Source organism: Mesoplodon bidens (assembly GCF_964165515.1).
Source record: "Mesoplodon bidens genome assembly, chromosome: 10".
NCBI classification, from domain to species: Eukaryota; Metazoa; Chordata; class Mammalia; order Artiodactyla; family Ziphiidae; genus Mesoplodon; species Mesoplodon bidens.
Genome location: NC_138172.1, coordinates 62,708,442 through 62,727,454, shown reverse-complemented (window position 1 = coordinate 62,727,454; position 19,013 = coordinate 62,708,442). Strand labels below are relative to the sequence as shown.

The following is a 19,013-nucleotide window of genomic DNA, read 5'->3' as shown; positions in this document are numbered from 1 at the left end:
CTCACATAACACACGTCGTCATAGATGAGGTGTTTAAGGCCAGCAGCAGGGCACCGGTCTACTTTGCAACCCTCCCTTTACCTGGTGGTTTGAGAATGATTCTCAAAAATAAAGTGCATCAAGAGCAGAGAATAGAAGTCTCCTTCCTCCTCCTACCCAGAAAGGTCCCCAGAGTTCCCTTTCACAAACTCCAAAACACAGAAAAAAGAAAACAAATAATACACTTAACAGTGGCTCAAACACTTCGAACATTCCATTGTCGGTCCATTTCCCTTTTTATTCTAATTTTGCATCTGAGATTTCCAGGTTAAAATTTCCAAAGGAGCCAGCATCTTAACCGGCTGAATGCTAATTTCAGCAGTGCTCTGTAACTGTAATCCACTTAAAGACGGCTGCAAAACTCCATCCCTTTTATAAATAAACCAAGGTTCAGAAACTTAAAAGACAAACTCAGGGACCATGGACTGTTCCAATGAAGGCACAGAACAAGTCTTCAGAGAAAAATAAGTTAAGTCTAATGCGGTAAGAAAGTTCAAATTTTCTTTTACTCTTTTTGGGAGTAGCTATAAATAATCTTGATTCGAAAGGCAAGTCTTTCTACCCATATTAAGCTTCTTCGAGACTATTCAGAATTATCCAAAGAGGAAAAAATAGGCTTTTGGGCGGCCAGGCCAGTACAATCCAGCGACCGTTTAAAGTAAACAGAAAGCACGGTGTACTATAAACTCCCCTTTAAAAAAAAAAAAAAAAAGCCACTTTCAAAGACTCTTATCTGATCCTCCTTAAGACGACGGATCCACCTGAGGCAACTGCAGCAGAGAAGAGCTCCGGGCTTCCTCTAAGGCTCGGGCAGCTGGGACCCCGCCGGCCTTGAAAGACGCAGCTGGAGGCGGCGGGCGGGCGTCCCGAGCCCGGGCGTTGCCGGGGGCGCATCTGCCGCGCGCCCCTCGCCGCCGCGGGGCCCGGGCTCCCACTCCGCCGCTACGCGCTCCCGAGACCGGACTCCGTGGGCATATCCCCCGGACTCCGGCCCCGTCCGGCCGGGAGCCCTCGAGCCTTTGAGGGGGAGGTGCCCAGAGGCGGGCGGCTGCGAGGCAACCGCCTGGTGGTGACATCAGCGCGAACCAGACCCGGTCCTGGAGGCGCGGGGAGGGCGGCGCGGGTTCGCGTATCTGGTAACTGGGGACGTGGGGGAGGGGCGAGCAGAGGCGGAACAGACACCAGGAGCCCCGCCGGGACTGCACCCCTGGGAATAGGAAACAGGGATAGGGCTAACAGGTCCCCATCCTTCAGCTGAAACCATACTCCCGTGCGCTGCAGCTGCGGACTCTTAGACGTTTAGTGTCTGCGAATGCAGAGCGCGCATCACTTTCAAGTCGACTCTTGTGTCATTCTTTTTAAAACCCAAGTTCAAGTAGAACTGTTCTCCAGAGTCAATTATTCCTAAGGGCCCAGAGCCCTGGGCACCGCGGACATGAATATTAGTCATTACTAATAACCATGCATTCCTCTTGAATTTGACGCAAGGGTCGGGCAAAGATGAAGGGCAGTTAAATGACTCTGGATATTTCATTAACCAAACCACATCCACTTTTTTTAATCTACTGAATAAACACTCTTTAAAAATACTGTTTGAAAATTAACTCAGCAAGCCAAATCTTAGCCTTTGGGGGGGGAAATTTCATAGATTCATTTAAATAAAGTAAAATCTATCAATTCCTTATCTTATGAAATAAGCAACCATGCCAGAGTAGCAGATAGAGGGCAGATTTTCTTTCCTCAATCTCACAAAATAATCATTTGAACATAAGTAAAACTGTGCTGGCCCCAAGTGAAGACAGTTCTATTAAAAACAACCCTATACTTTCTCTGATAATTTTACAGAAAAGATGTGGGATGGACCTTTTGCACCTTTCATGAGAAAATGTTCCAAAATGATTTTTATAAACCTAAGAACTGAATCTTAAAAAAAAAAATCTATCCATAACCGGAACTCTACAGGTTACGCACCCATTCAACAATTATTAGATACAACTCAGTATATGGCCATCATGAAGTTGGAAAAAATATCTATAGCCAACTATAAGGGAATATATACATAATAAACAACCCATCAACATGATAATATCAAAGACCACTCTTCAGAGTCAAGAAGTGAAATACTGCAACAAGCACTTGATCCTGTCTAAGCACACGGGCTGTTTTGACATGTGGATTATAAGACAAAGAAAAACGTGCCCACAGTTACCACGTTTGAACAGTGGGTCGTGCACTAGGCTGGAATCAGCAGAAACTAAGGGTTTGACGGTCAGTTGCCACTACCTTCCCATATAAGCTATTTATTCGTAGCTACATGAATAATGTTTCCACAGAATGTGGACCAGGGCCTTTCTCTAAACAGAGATCCTCCCAGAACTTTTCATAAGAAAAAATGGCCCTAATTCTGCCCAACTTAGGCTCTAACTCTGGATCATCAGCACAATTCTATTCTAGTCTTCTAACCTTCTGTAAAGCTAAGAACAGCAACCTCACATTTCAGGTGGATAGTACACTTTTAAAGCTACATAGACAATTCATTCATAAACTCAACCATTCATTAAACAGTGCCCACTATTGCCAAACAGCATGGAGAGCCCTGGCAAAGCGCTGGTGCCCAGAGATGCAGCACCCCCGCCCCTTCATGGCTTACAGTAAAGTGGAGAATATGGATGAGAAAGTGAGCAGAGTACAGCTGGGAAGCAGGAAGTGCTATGGGAAAATGTCCTCTAGTTGATTATGTTTAAGGATGTGCCATTTATTTAATAATTGAATTCCTATTTTATTAAGCTGATTTCAACTAACTCTACAAAGGACGATCCTAATAGATTCTGATTCAAATTGAAATTTGTACTCTTAATATTACATTGGTATTGATGACAACAACTTGCATATTTATCTTTGTGACTTGGAATCAGATTCCAAAGATCTATCTGGATAACATAAAAAAACTCACGTTTAGAGCAGAACCGGACTGGCTGACCTTTTCTTCCTAAATTTGGTTTATGCAGCTACTTTCAATGCTATGGTCTCTAAAGTTAGTAAAATCGAGATGTACTGAACTGTGTTAAATACTAATCATGATACCTAGGTCTCTCACATTTTCGTAAGAGAGAAACACACAATGAATAAAATGAGCAAGGTTTTTCTGAAAAGTAGTCAACAGTATTATTTCATACATACAGAAATCACAATGTTAAACTGGTCTCAAAACATAACTTTACACAGCCTACTAGATGTGATTCAGTTAAAAAATCTTCTAAAGGCAGATGATATTAGAAAAGTACACAAATACTAATTGAATTATAAGCAAAATAGTATAATTTTCTCATTCTATATTTCTAAAATTAAATTAAATCTTTTAAAAAGAAAAGTTCCTGAAAAATCTTACCACAAAGTACAATGATCCACATCATAGAAAAGATAAAAGACTAATTTTACCAACTGAAACATGGAGTTTTTAGAGCTGAAAGGCTAGAGATATTAGGAAATTCAAGTGCAGTAAGTGGACAATGTTTGTGAGTAAATGTACTATTATCCATAAAAACTGACCAAAGTATCTTCCTGGCCCAGTTGCTCCTGAAATATGGATTAGAAGCCAAACAAGAGATGTGTTTTTTTGCTGTGAGTACAAAACTAGGCCTTAGAAACAACAATTTCTATTATTCTTTCTAAAATAGATATGCCATTAGCTCAGGAAAATGGAAAGCAACCTGTGTTCTTAGTTTTCAAACTGATAAACAACTTCACACAAATGGGTCAAGGGTTTTCAAGGATAGTCATCAGATGAACATGCAGTAGCTATTTATTTCAGTGGAAAATAATTTATATTTGAAGGAAAATAGGATATTCAGACCCCATGACAAAAGCAAACAAATTCAGAAACACTTAATAGGGTGACTGATCTTGATGGGAATTTATCTTGAATGTTAAGTAGGATCTGTAATATGCACTCCTCTTCTTCCTGGAAGTTACCACCACAGCATTTACCTACCCAAAGCTATTGTTTAATGAATGATTACAGACCTAGAGAAACATTTAAAAAACATTAACCCATCAAATTTTCTTATCAAGAAACCAACGCATCATTTCGTAACAACAAAGCAAATTCCTCCCTCTCTGCTCCCATTTCTCACACACACACACACACACACACCTTTAAGCAACTTTCCATGAGAGTAAAATAAATTATGTAGATCTCCTTTTATCTAAGGAAGGCTCATGATAATGACAGGAGATGCTACAGCCTGGCGCTTTGTGTGTGCCGGTGGCTGTGTCTGGGCTGGGGGTGGCGGGGAGAACCACTTTAAAATGAAGACACAAATTTATCCGGTTAACAACAAAACCACCAAAAAATCTCCTGGTATAAAATCTCTGGCTGGAACTGCATTCAGAACAACCTACATGAACTCCTTGACCTTTTTTTTTTTTTTTTTAACTGGAGTATAGTTGAGTTACAATGTTGTATTAGTTTTAGGTGCACAGCAAAGAAGTGATTCAGTTATATACATGTAACTGAATATATATAGTATATATATACCATTTATGACAAGATATTGAATATAGTTCCCTGTGCTATAGTAAGTCCTGTTTTTCATTTTATATAGTATAGTAGTATGTATCTGCTAATCCCAAACTCCTAATTTATCCCTCCCTCCCTCCTTTCTTCCCTTTTGGTAACCATAAGTTGGTTATCTATGTCTAACTCCTGGATCTTAAATGAAGCCATAGGAGTTAAGAGGCCACAGGACACCAAGAGCATGGCGTTAGTTAGAAGCAAACATGGAAAGAGCCCTTGTGCCATGTTTCCCACCAGGACAGCCTTTCGGAGCAGGAAGGAGGCCCCACCGGCTCTGCTGGTGTGTGTGGTGGGACCACGGAGTCTTACGAACCTTGCCATAATATCAACGCCATCATAGTGGCCTCATGCAGCCTCTGCTTTGGTGGGCCTTCTCTGTTGCCCAGCATAGGTGATATTTTTTCTTCCTAACATCTTAAAGCCACTCTGATATAGCTGACTGAATAATGTGACCTTCCTACAAAGCCCATGCATCAAAGTACAGTTTCTATAGTGAAAACATTGCCACCTTTAAAAATACCACAGGAAGGTGTTACGAAACCTCCCTGATAACACAGGTTCATTAACAAAAATCCAGTCAAGTAAGAATATTTCCCCAAGAAAAACCTCTTCTGCGACAGCTTTACTGAATTTGCTCCTGTTTTTGACAAAAACAGAGAACAATTTGTCATTGACCTCTGTGTAACAATACGGGCCACTGAGAAATCATTGTTAAAGCATTCTTTGGACAGTTTAATTTTATCTCTAAAAATATGGTGACATTACAGTGGTTGTTGTAGGATCATTTAATAAGTATCTTAAGAGGATACTTGGAAACTGATTTTTTTCAGCCATACCACTTACAATTAGGACGCAAACCTCCCGGCTTCCCCAGCTTCACGGCGCCTGGCATTCTAGTTCACCCAACATGCACAGGAGGATGCCTGGGTTCCACACTGCCTTCCCCTGGACCAGAGAACATTTATCACAGCACAATTACATGTGTTCCGGTCTCTGTCTCTGGTTTCAACTCGGCTTAAAAATTCCCTGCTTTAAGAAATCTTTGGCTCAGAAAGACTTGTACCAGGGATGTGTTCATTTGTGGGAACATACAGAATAACAACTGGAGCAGCAACAGAGTGGCCAGAAAAGCCAGTAAGCAGGTTGTGGGTAAGACTTTTTACCACGGCCTAGATGGAGCTGGGGAGGGTCATATATTTAGCTGGGATGTGACTGTATATGTTCGCTAAAACATCAAGTTTCTGTGCTCTTCACTGAGATGAAATCAATTCAGTGTGAGGATAATTGGCTGTTGATGACATCATAGGAAGGGTGGCACGTATTCCTTGTATACAGTTGGTATGTCTTTGAAACATAAAATAGAAATGTGGAAACGTTAATATTACCTGATAATGTAGTTTAGATTTGAAGATAATCTTGAGCAGGAATCTTTAACAGGAGGTAGGGATGGGGGGACTTTTTCCTTTCTGCCTAGGAGTTTATGACAGGTGTACACAGAATTTAATGCAATAATACAGAAGTATAAGTAGAAAAATGGTACTCTGGGTTATCAACAGTAATAGAAAATACCTCAGTCTTTAGACATTTTAATCCAATGACTAATATTTAGAAGTAGGAAAACAATCCAAATTGTTTAAAAACCTAGCTAAAGTAACATAAAGGGTAGTACCAATCTCTTTTCAGAAACTTGGAATAGCTTTCACTGACAGTGAATTAGGACTTTTGGTTCAGAACAGCATTTGTTTTCAATCATTATGTTTGGGTTGGTATTAAACATAAATTAATTTTATCCTGTCAAGGACATTAACTGCTGTTTCCCTAGGTTAAGTTTAAGGGAAAAAAAAAAAAAAGAATGGAACCCAATAGGTCTGTCTTACCTAGTTTAAATAATCCATTATGCTTCCAGTGAATATAACGTACCCCTACTGAGTAACTGGGTAACAGTTATGAAGCCCCAGAAAGACTCTGAAGGCAGCTTATTCTATAGTGTGAAAAACTGTTATAAGATTTTACCCATGACATTAGGTTAAACAAAAGCTACCAGGTAGAGTCATGTCAAACTGCATTATATTTCGAAGTCTGTAATGCAAATAGACCCAGTACTTCTCTGTTTCATTTTTAGAAACTATAAAATAGCAAAATACTAGTTTTTTACTCAATACAAATTATTCCACTTAAAGCAATTTTTAAAATCTTCCTAAAATATTATGTTAAAACTAATGTCCATGGGCTTCCCTGGTGGCACAGTGGTTGAGAGTCCACCTGCCAATGCAGGGGACATGGGTTCGTGCCCCGGTCCGGGAAGATCCCACATGCCGTGAAGCGGCTGGGCCCGTGAGCCATGGCCACTGAGCCTGCGCGTCCGGAGCCTGTGCTCCACAACGGGAGAGGCCACAACAGTGAGAGGCCCGTGTACCACAAAAAACAAACAAACAAACAAACAAACAAAAAACAAACTAATGTCCAACCAAAGCTTAATCTCCAATGAAAACTAAGTGAAGATCTGAATTGAGATAATTTACAACTTCGATCAAGAAAGACATAATCACTAAGACAAGGAAATGTTTGGTGCTGGTGGTAACTGTCATTATCCTCATCACAACATCTAGAGATCCATTTCTAAGACAACACACACACACACATTCACCTCCTGTTATCATAGTGGCTGGCTTTACAGAACACGTTCCTTAAGTGAGTGTTCCTGGTGTTCTGGGTTAAAATAAACAATGGCTGATTGATAGATGAATGGACAAAAAAGATTTGGTACATATATACAAAGGAATATTACTCAGCCATAAAAGAGAAGGAAATAATGCCATTTGCAGCAACATGGATGGACCTAGGGATTGTCATATTGAGTGAAGTCAGAGAAAGACAAATATCATATGATATTGCAGAACCTAAAAAAAAATACAAATGAACTTAGTTACAAAACAGAAAGAGACTCACAGACATAGAAAACAAATTTATGGTTACCAAAGGGGAAAGGTTGGGGGGGGGATAAATTAGGAACTTGGTATTAACACATACACACTAATATACATAAAGTAGATAAACAAAAAGGACCTCTGTATAGCACAGGGAACTATACTCAGTATTATGTAATAACCTATAAGGGAAAACAATCTGAAAGAGAATATATATATATATATATACACACACACACACACACACACACATATATACATATATATATAAAACTGAATCACTGTATTGTACACCTGAAACAAACACAATATTTTAAATCAACTATACTTCAATTTAAAAAAATCAGAAAAACAAACAAACCAACAACAATGGCTGGTTACTCAGGCCACCCGAATCAGTCTACAGCAAAGATGATTGGAAAATTTCCCAGAGAAGTGTAAGATGTACAATGTGATGAATAAAGTTGACCAAAACACTGCATTATATCCACCAAAACATCCAGGCTCTGACACTTACTACCCGTGTGACCTTGGGAAAGTCACTTCCCCTCCCTGGGTCTCTGCTTCCTTACAATAAGATGGGGATAATGATAGTACCCAGTTCTCAGGACTGTCAAAAGGATTAAAGACAGTCTAGAGTCATGCTTGACATACGGTAAGCCCATAATAAATGTTAACTGCTGTAACTGTTAGTTGTTAGAACATACACTCGCAAACACACACACACACACACACAGAAAACAGAATCAGCGATTGTGTAAGCATCTTTATTTACCATAATATTCTTATTGTTTTTTACCTATGGCACTGCCATATACCAAATGCAGATGACTGTCTGCTTGGAAACTTTCATTTCAGTCACTGGGTCTCATGACACTGAAGGCATGTCATGATACTCTTTATTACTGAATTTCATTAAAATCAGTCAACTCCTTCCAAAGTAATGAGAAAACACATAGACACAGCACGCCAAGTGGCTTATTTTAGAAGACATGACCACTTTGTTTTTCTTCACAGTCAAATAAAGCAATCTGTGTAACCATGAAAGGTAACGATGCTTATTTAGTGCTTTTCAGTTTGCAAAATAATTTCAAAGCAACGCGTGAGCGAGCCCCTCCTATCCCTTGCTTCTGCTTCCTTTCCAAAGACTTCTCCACAGCAGAGCCATGTTTTTCACTGTCCTCATGCCTGGGGACCCAAAGAGGGGGCGTGGACAAAGCAGCAGCACCGATATTATTACTTTTGCTCATTTTCCTATAAGTAGTTGAAGCAGTGAAGAGAGATGAAGGCCTGCTCTCTTTTTCTAAACAAAGTCACAGAAAACCCAGAGAAATGATAACGTTTCACAAAAGCATGCTCAACTTTCATCAGTACAAAGACCACCTGATCACTGTCATGGAAGTGTTCAAGCTTTGTCAGGTTCCACAGAAAATTCCAGAGACTCACTCCTAAGCACCCCCCCTACACCGTCTTCCAAGCAGCAACTGCCACAGAACTTTGTTTTTCTAACAGACAGTTCTCTTATATGAAATCTTTATTTTGCATACCACAGTGTGAAAGTGTGACAGAGTAATGAAGTTAAATGAACAGTGAGGCAGCTTCCTTCACCTTCCAGAATCAAGATCCAAATACAGAACCGCAGGTTCTTAAGCCCTGAAGAAACTGGGCTTCAAAGGCACTCTAGAAACAGCAAACAACCATAATAGTAACAAAGAAGAAAAAGAAGCTACTTTGAAGTTACTTTTCAAAATTCAGTCACCTAAAAATAACACCACAAAAGAGAAACAAAGGAAAGACTTTGTCAAGTACAACAGCACAGAATTCAGGAGGTCTATTTGATTTATATTCATTTCTCCTGGGAAATGATTTGTTGTTTTGCAAATTCTGTTTCTACTTGATCCTATTTGATGCTTCACGGGCTGGTGGTGGGACTCAGCATCACACCAGCCTTTACTGGAAAGTAAAACGTACCTCATGAATAGAACAGGATCCCCTGCAACCCCACCGGTTCCTGTCGGCCCTGTGCAGCAAAGGCTGGACAGCTAGGACCCTCCCTGTGCAGGTGACCCTCTCTCTGTCCCCAATGAGATGCGAGTTCTGCACCTGCTACCCTAAGCGGGTCCACATCGCTGACCCTAGACCTGGCCCACCCTCTCCTCCGACTCCATCATCGGGCATCACTGGGTGCTGCCGGGCGGTACACATTTCTCAGCCCCAAGGCGCTCAGAGTCCCATCAGAAATAATTTACTCCCAATCGTCTGGGGCCAGGATTACAACAGGGAACTCTACCCTGCCTTTTAAAATAGGAACTTGGGGAAGAAATTCAATTAAGAAAGGAGGAGAAGACTATAAAAAGGGAAAGAGCAGGAAAAGACTATAATTCACCATGAAAGAAAATGCTGGGACACAAACATGAAGAGAACACACTTTTGATGTGATGGATGGGCCTCCGTGGTCGAGTTTAAAACACAGACGTGGTCACTCCAGAGGGCAGCTGTGAGTGACATCAGAAACAGATACCAGCTTTCCAAGCACCCTTTGACTTCCTAATTCATCACAGGCCTTACCCCATGAGGGTCCAAAGCCCCAGGAAGCTTGGACTCACCCCACGTACCTGGATATCCCCTCCGCCCACGGATGCTCATTTAAGCTCCAACACTGCATGACGATCCTACTTGAAGATGCTACAAAATAGGCCATCTCCTTCTATACCGATCAGTAATATCTTTGAATAACCAAAACACAGAGTACAAAGGAAGCACTCCCTACCTTGAACACATCAAGCTGTTGGTTAATCATCTCTGTTTCCATGCCAACAGGGCCTTGAGACTCCTCGTGCTCTTCAGCCTTCTGGAGTAGAGTAGAAAATTCCTTGAGTTTGCTGTAGAATTCTTCGAGGCGCGTGATGGTCCCTTCCACCTGCTCTTCTCTGGCTTGTGCACGGTCCCGAAGCTTGTTGCACTGTTTGCTTAAAGCCTCCAGGTCCCGTTTGATGCCAACCAGGTCAGGAGAGGCCTCCTCCGTGGCCAGCATCATCTTGCAGGTCTTATTGGCATTGGTGTTGCTTGCGATGAGCGCTTCCAGTTTCTCCAAGAAGGCTTTAATAGCCTCCCTTTGCTTCTGCAGCGTTTCCACATCTCTCCCCACGGGGGCCATGCTGTCCAACTCATCATCAAACTCCGCAAACTGAGAAAACATCTCTCGGATGGTGTTCTGGAAATGGCCGATGCCCTGAAGCTTGGTTTCTAAGAAGGAGCACTTTTCATCCACCTGCTGGCTGAGGGCGCTGTGCTCCTGGGCTAAGGCTTCTGCTTGGAGGAGAACCTCGGAGGTGCCCTTGGAGTCGGAGGCCCCCGCCACAAGGTCCCGGGCGAGGCCCTGGGCCAGATCGACCTGAGGCTTCAAGGTCTGAAGGGCTTTCTGCTGAGTCTGCAACACAGTCAGGGACTTACTGCTGTGAGCCTGGGGCCCCAGAGAGTCGTGCATATCTAGCTGTTCCTTTGCACACTGAAGCTGCCTCTGAGCTTCTTTGGAAACTTCTTGAAATTCTTTAAACTTCTGGGCCATGTTCTCCAGAGAGAATTTCTTCCTGTGCACTTGCTCGGTGGCCATGTCCAGCTTCTGGAGCAGGGATTCCTTCTCCTCTGCCACCACTTCTTTGTCCACTTCACAGACACGGAGCAGGCTGCTGGCTGCACTGTTTAGCTGTTCCACCATCCCGAAGTGCTGGTCCCTCTCCTTCTGCAGAGACTTTAACCGGGCAAGAGATTTCTCTGTCTCAGCAGGATCCAAGCTACACTTTATTTCCTTGAGGCTGTTTTGACACCTGTCGATCCATGGCTGGAGCATCTCCACATGTTCTTTATACTTGAGAGCTTTTTCCAGTGAATCTTTCACCCTGTCTTCTCTTTCTTTCACCTGCTTCTGAAATCCATCCCAGTTGGTTTTAATCGTGTTCAGTTGTAACTGTAACGCTACCTTCTCAGACCCTTGTGTTTTTAGTAACAGGTCTTCACCTTCCGCCATGGTTTTCTCATAAATGTGAGACTGGGCGGTCAAAGTTTTCCTGAAGTCTTTCTGATCTTTCATTAATGACTCCAAGACCTCGACTTTGGCTGATATCAGGGGAGACTTGTTCTGTTCTTCCTTCTTGGTATCCAGCCAAGCCTGGAAATCTCTAGACATTTGCTGAAATTGATGAGAGCTGGCACAGGCTGACTGAAGATGCTGGACATGGTTCTCTAAAAAATAAAACCACAGACATGTTTATTTTACATCAAAATGTTGAATAAATCTGCAAAAAGCCAAGAGAAAAACCACCAAATAAATACACAGAATAATCTAAACGCAAGGGCTACTAGCACTGACTATGAGAACGACAAAAGCGCTTACGTTATGGACAGGCGGTGGGGGAAGGGCAAGAGGTGAGGACTGCGGCAAGAAAAGAGACAATGGAGGCTGGATACTAGAGCCACCTCCATCCCAGGGCGGGGAAGTGACAACTGTTCAAAGCTCTAGGTGATGCTCATAAATAACCAATCTCTTATTAAATGTGACTTTTCCACCTGTGTGATTTTTTTTCCTTTGGCCCTGCGGCATGCAGGGTCTCAGTTCCCCGACTAGGGACTGAACCCGTGCCCCCTGCAGTGGAAGCGTGGAATCTTAACCACTGGACCGCCAGGGAACTCTCCACCTGTGTAATTTTTACCCATCACGGAGGCAATGTAAGGCAGCCCATGGGGACGACATGGGTCTGGATCCCAACTCAGCTTCTCAAGAGCTGGAGGGCCTAGGGTGAACGATTAAACCTCTGGGCCTCATTTCCCCAAGTGTGAGCTGGCAACACTGATAGAAGCTGTCGTGGCAATGAGGGGACAGTGCGTGCAAGTAAAGCTCTGAGCTGAATGCCTGTCACAGAAAAGGGCTCCTAACAATAGTCACCATCACTGTAATCATCACAGCTAACGTCTGCTATCCATATCACGTCAAAATCAGGGAGTAAGTCTGAAACAGTTGCTATGATCATTAAACAAATCCAATCAATTATTAAAAAACATAAGCTGAGTGCCTAGGGTTACTTGGCAAATGACAAACACAGCAACCAACGGGCTCTCCTCTGGCCGGCCCTTCTCGGGCCCAGAAACTGCTGCTGCTGCCTTGGACCATCCCGGGCTCGGCGAACACAGAGTGATGGCCACAGCAGGCAAGAGAGGAAACCGTGCATAATGCTTCTCTCTCACACGTTTCTCTGGAAAAGCTTCCATGATGGAACCAGACGAACTAGCTGTTATCAAGAAGATGATGTCAAGTCTTTTTTAATAACCGTAGTCGTCTCCTTTTCTGGTGAAACAAGACTGTCGCATAGCATAAACACTGACACCTTTAAAAACCAATTTGGTTTTTTTTACTGTTTCTTTAAATTGAAGTATAGTTGATTTACAATGTTGTGTTATTTTCTACTGTACAGGAAAGTGATTCAGTTATACATATATACACATTCTTTTTCATATTCTTTTCCATTTTGGTTTATCACAGGAGACTGAATAGAGTTCCCTGTGCTATGCGGTAGGTCCCTGTTGGTTATCCATTCTATATAATATCCTACGATAAACCATAATGGAAAAGAATATTAAAAAATAATGTATATATATGTATAACTGAGTCACTTTGCTGTACAGAAGAAATTAACACAAGATTGTAAATCAACTCTACTTCAATAAAAAAAATTTGTTTTAATAGTTTGCATCTGCTAATCCCAAACTGCCCCCTCCATCTCTCTTCTACCTCACCCGCCCCTTGGCAACCACAAGTCTGTTCTCTATGTCTGAAAGTCTGTAAAAACCAATCTGGAGTACCTGAAGTTTCCGTGGGCCTATGCGAAGTGGACTTTGCCGGCACGGGGTCCCCCTGTCATCTGTGCAGAACCCCCCGCCCCTGCAACGCTATGTGTGCATGTGAACCCAAATCTACCCTCCTTGCATGCACCTCTCACTGCGGGCAGGTTCACTTTAGGGGGCTGGTTTCCCCAACAGCTTGGAAATAGGGAGTTCACTGATCCCTATTTCCAGGAAATACATGCATTCAAAGAAGACACACAAACCTGCTCTTAGTTCAAGATCCTTAAATGATTTTAAGATGCCTTCCAGTTGTCGACTAAGTTCAGCTTTTAAGTACTCTTCTTTAACCAGGGCTGCCAGATCCTCTCCCAGAGCCTGGGCCACTTTGATCTGCTTCGTTTCCTGCTCTATTTCCTGCTTCATTTTCTGGGCTGTTTCCAGCTGCTCGTTCATCGCATCAGGGTGTGTGCTCCCGGCCACACTGCTGCTGAGTTTATTATCCAAGTCGGCCAGCTTATCGGAAAGGCTTCTCAGCAGGCTTTGATACTGGGTGCTTTTAACAATGGCCTGGTCGATCCGGTCACATCTGTCCCTCAATTGTCCCGTGAGGCTGTCCCATTTTTGGGTTACAGCTGCCAGCTGTTCCTTCACAATCCCATGGAAGGATGGGTGCTCCCCAGGTCTGTGCAGTATGCCCTGACCAGCCACTGTTAGCTGTTCATACTGAGGTTTCCGGGTATCAAATTCTTGCAGGAGAATCTAAGGTAAAGAGGTGACAAGGGCGAATAAACACACAAATGACTGGAGAATTAATTACAGAAAACATACCTTTAAGTTTCTAAACAGATAGAAATGGTAGTTAATTATCTAGTTTTTATTTTATTTTTGTTACTGCTTTCCCAGCTTTTATTTCAAAGGCAGTGCAATTATCATAAACTAATCCAAAGAGCAATGGTGCTTCAGAGATTAACATTTTGTCTAAAATAATATCCCCCAAGGGAGACAAAAGAGAATAAATATTTTTGTTAGTGTGGGGAAAAGGAGCAAAAATTTATGTACAAATTTTCACACACAAAGAGAAATACTGCTTTTAGACAAGTTTACATTGCACTAACACCAATTTGATTTTTTCCTATTTGCATTTTTCTTTTTACAGGATTTTTTAAATGCTCTATAGCATTTTACACCAAAGGAAATACACAGTGATAACAGTGTTAGGATATACGAACTCATGGTGTATTGATTTACAAAGGTTCTTTTTAAACATAAGATCGACGTTTACAGTCTTTTTTGTAAAGATTTAGCCAATAAATCATGTCGCTCCGCGCGTGCGGGCTCACACTGGCTTTCATTATAAAACGAATGATCCCCAAATGTCCTTCTTTTGTAGAATATTTTATCTATCTCTGGGAGACTATGGATAATTATTTCTCCTCAAATGTTTCTTTATATCTTTTGTTTCCATCTATTCAGATGAAGAACATACATGCCTAGGACAGCATGTGACTCAACTACCCAGATTGTTGTGTATTTTCAGAGTGCAGATCAGCTTCCATGCTCCGAAACCACCACCTGCACAGAAAGAAAGCTCACCGAGACCACAGCGGAGCACCTGCGATTACGTCTGACTTACAATTTACGTATGTTTCTCCCCCTGTGGATTTATCTGCTCATAATTAGATGAGTCTAACTAACCCTGCGGGTTTCAAGGTTCCTCCTCTTCTTCCCTTCTTCTTTCTCTTCTTACTTTGTCTCCCCCACTCAGGGATGTTTTGCATGAGCTTTATAAGTTTCATTATCTAGTACCATAATCAAAATGAATAAAACCTCAAAGGAGTCATTTCTAAACAATATACTAGCTTCTCATAAAAATGTTATTACTTATGCAATCATATTAATACTTCAAAGAAAGTCCTCTTTAACAGGGTCCCTACAAACCACAATATGACTGAAACGATCAAGGGACCTGACCATACTCGTGGGCTCGGTGGACCCCTCAGGGATGCTCCAGAGCTTTGCTTCTCTGGGGGTTTCCTGCCAGCCTCATGACAGTACCTCGTGGGCATCTGACACATTACAAATACCCTCCGAGACAGGCAGAGCACATACCGTCCAAGGTAATGTATTTCTAATGAAAACATCTGTCTTGTTAAGTCAGGTAGGACTCACCTGCACCTGCTGCCTTTGTGTGTTCAGCATATTTGGGTCAATCGACAAGGGTCCAAGGACACTGACCATCAGTTCTTTTTCCACAAGCCACTGTTTTAACTGAGCCTCCACGGTCTGGAATTGGGTTAGATTATTTGAGGATTCTTCCAGTTTTTGTCGTCTATCAACTGTTAACTGATTGAGTTCTTGCCACTTAGAATCTAGAAGAAAAAAAGATAAAGGATGAAACAGATGTTTGTTTTTTATACATTTAATACAACTGTATCTATGAAGACTGTAGGACAGGACTCTCCTCACATAGTCAATTAAAGACTAACCCGTGCGTTAATTGCATTTAACGATACAGATTTTATGGTCCCAATGGTTTGTGTCAACTGAAGTGTAAGAAAAATAGATTTGAATCTGATTTTGGAAGATGCTGTAGATTATGGAATATTCCTGAGAACGCTCATTCCTTTTAGAAGTCCTACAGAGTCTGTTTATTCAACTAGAACTGACCCACTAGAACAATGAACATGTATCCTTTTCTTTCTTTTTTTTTTTTTTTTGCTGTACGCAGGCCTCTCACTGTTATGGCCTCTCCCATTGCAGAGCACAGGCTCTGGATGCGCAGGCTCAGTGGCCATGGCTCACGGGCCCAGCCGCGCCGCAGCATGTGGGACCTTCCCGGTCTGGGACATGAACCCGTGTCCCCTGCATTGGCAGGCGGACTCTCAACCACTGTGCCACCAGGGAAGCCCCTGTATCCTTTTCTTTAATAGCAAACCTTCAACGACCAGATGGAGGTAAGTGACTCCCAAATGTGTGTATCTACACCCAACTATGCTCTTCTACGCAAATCACACATCAGCAGCCAGCTGCTCAGAAGTTACAATAGGAAATCTCACCAACCCTTTAAATTCAATGTTGGAGGAAAAAACTCACGATATTCCTCTCAAAATGGGTAGGTTTTTCCGACTTTTAGACTTCTTTTGCAGGTTATTCTCATGCACATCATGAAATGCCATAATTCAGGATGTTCTTTCATGACTCTCCTATATCCTCAATCACAAACCCTTAAACCCAGTCCCTCCGTTCCCAATACCCAACTCCACGTCGGTTCTCATCGTGTTTTGCCAAGACCAGTACTTCTCAAGCTGGAGCTGCATCAGAGACCCCTAGAGGGTCTGGTCACACAGGTGCTGGGCCCACCCCCGGAGGCACTGATCAGCAGGTCTGAAGTGAGGTCTGAATGTGCATTTCTAACACGTCCCCAGGGGATGCTCCACTCTTGCTGCCAGGAGCACCCTTTCCAGAACTGCACACCTAGACCAAGAGCCTTCTAACCAGCTTACCTGCGATTCGTGATCCTCAGCTGCAATGAATTTGGTTCTAAAATAATTTCCCTTAAACATCACTGAATATGTCACTTCTGGGCTCAAACCCCTCAATAATTTACTCGTCACCAAGTAGATGGCAAAATCTGATGACCTCTGCTTGACCTCCAGGGTCTCCCACAAAAGGGCCCTCATGTGCTCATCCAAGAAGGTCTGTCCTCCGAGAGGAAGCCCTCATCTGCCCACTGATCACACGTCCTCATGGCAACAGGCTGGGCGCACAGGGGCCCCACAGCTCACATGCTCCATCCCTCCCCCTCTGTCCCTGCCCCATCCCACTTGCACGATCCCACTGGGTCTCACCCTCCGCTAGGATGCCCTGCCTGCTCCCCCAGCCCTGAGGACGGCATGCTCCTTGAAGCCCAGAATTTCAGACCATCCCTCAACACTTGAGTCACTCAGCACTGACGGTGTGAAGAGCTGATCTGACAGATTTTTTTCACCTCGTGTAATGCACTGAAGAGCTGCTTTTCTCAGAGCCCAGCCCCTGAAACGTTTACCTAAACAACGTCACACTATACGGCGTGTTCTAGTCAATCACAATCTGATAATGAAATAATGCAACTCAAACCATAAATGGAGAAGGAGAAATACCAAAATCTTATCAGGAAGCTTTTCGGAAATATGCATTCCTTGCTCCCTCCGCTATTCTAAGATGCCTTGAAAACATTCCTTCGGGTAATTCTGATATTCTAGGTGAGAGCCACTGAATTAGGGCCCAATTAATTATAATGCAACAGGAGTCTCTATTGTTGTATTAAATACACCTTTCAACATTAAGATCTCTTAGGATGACTCTTTTTCTTTTACTGGAGTATAGTTGATTTACAATGTTGTGTCAGTTTCAGGTGCACAGCGAAGTGAAGCAGTTACATGTATAGGGATGACTCTTATTAAACTAAAACGCACTTAGAAACTTCTAAATTTATCACAGCATATCTGACTCTAGAGGAAGGACAAGATTTAGCTAAATATAATGGAACAATTCAAAGTAAAATGATTCTTGTGATAGTCATAGTAAACACACTTACTATGTACCAGATACTGTTTGTCTGAGCTGCACACACATTAACTCACTGAATTCTCCAAATACTATGAAGTAGGGAAAATGAGTATCACTGTCTTACACTCACTCCCATATCATTACAATAAGGAAAAGGGGTGATAAGATAACAGAGCTTGTGAAGGAAATTCTGCATCTCCGAGGAACAGTTTATATAGGGACAGGATGGAGATGGGAGAAGGACTCTGGGTACAGAGCAAAACCCCAGACTCCTGTGGGGAGCAGTCTTCTCAGGCTGGTTGGGAAAGGGACCAGCAGCATGAAACAGGGGCTGGTGGGGTCCCATCAGGAACTCCATGATGGAGAAAGGCACCCACCTTTTCCAGACAAACAAACAAAAAGGACTCTCCACACTAAAATATAACAAAGCATAAAAAATTAGAAGCACCCAAAACCTAGTAAAAAAATAAACCATAATGAAAACATGTGATTCAATACACAGCATTCTATTAACTGGTATCTACCTTCTTCATAAACATAAATTTCGTTACTGTGTGTGGTGAGAAAAACACAAGATATGCCAAGGCCTAGCACCATGTAATATGAAATGACACTTTAGAATATGCAAAGATCGATTCTGAAACAGGAAAGCAAATCCCAAAGTCAGTGAGATTGTTGGATAGATGTTTTCTGATAGAGATTATGATTTTTAAAAAATGACTGTGCTTCTGTTCACGGCCTCTGGTGTAAGTGGTAACATACCTATTTCCGTCAACATCTGCTTCCACTTGGGGGCCTCCGGAGTGTCTGGGTTCTCCTCCAGCAGCTCCGTCAGCTTGTCTTTCAACTCCTGCACTTTGTTTACATTTTGCTTCAGTTCTGCCTCAAATGACTAACAAGGAAATAAAAAAAGTAACTTCTTTAAAGTACGTCAACATCAAAAGACAAAAACACAATTTCAATAGAGCACTTCTTTCTCCAACATGACCAAAAGAGGGGAAAAAGTCCACTGTTAAAGGCTGAAGTGAGTGAGGACCGGATTCAGCAGTGAATTACATTTTCTTTTCCTCTTCATAACTATTCTT

At 42.4% G+C, this 19,013-nt stretch overlaps 1 protein-coding gene across 8 annotated transcripts in view; it reads right to left on the bottom strand.

Moving 5' to 3' along the window:
• Window positions 1-19,013, bottom strand: part of DST (dystonin) — a 487,209-nt gene that overhangs the window by 88,830 nt on the left and 379,366 nt on the right. For all 8 annotated transcript variants that reach the window (XM_081247517.1, XM_081247515.1, XM_081247513.1 and 5 more), the window contains 4 exons: window positions 18,691-18,820; window positions 15,550-15,749; window positions 13,644-14,139; window positions 10,313-11,784 (listed from right to left, as the gene is read on the bottom strand). In XM_081247517.1, the coding sequence (XP_081103643.1) occupies window positions 10,313-11,784; window positions 13,644-14,139; window positions 15,550-15,749; window positions 18,691-18,820 (2,298 nt within the window). The remainder of the gene's footprint in view (window positions 1-10,312; window positions 11,785-13,643; window positions 14,140-15,549; window positions 15,750-18,690; window positions 18,821-19,013) is intronic.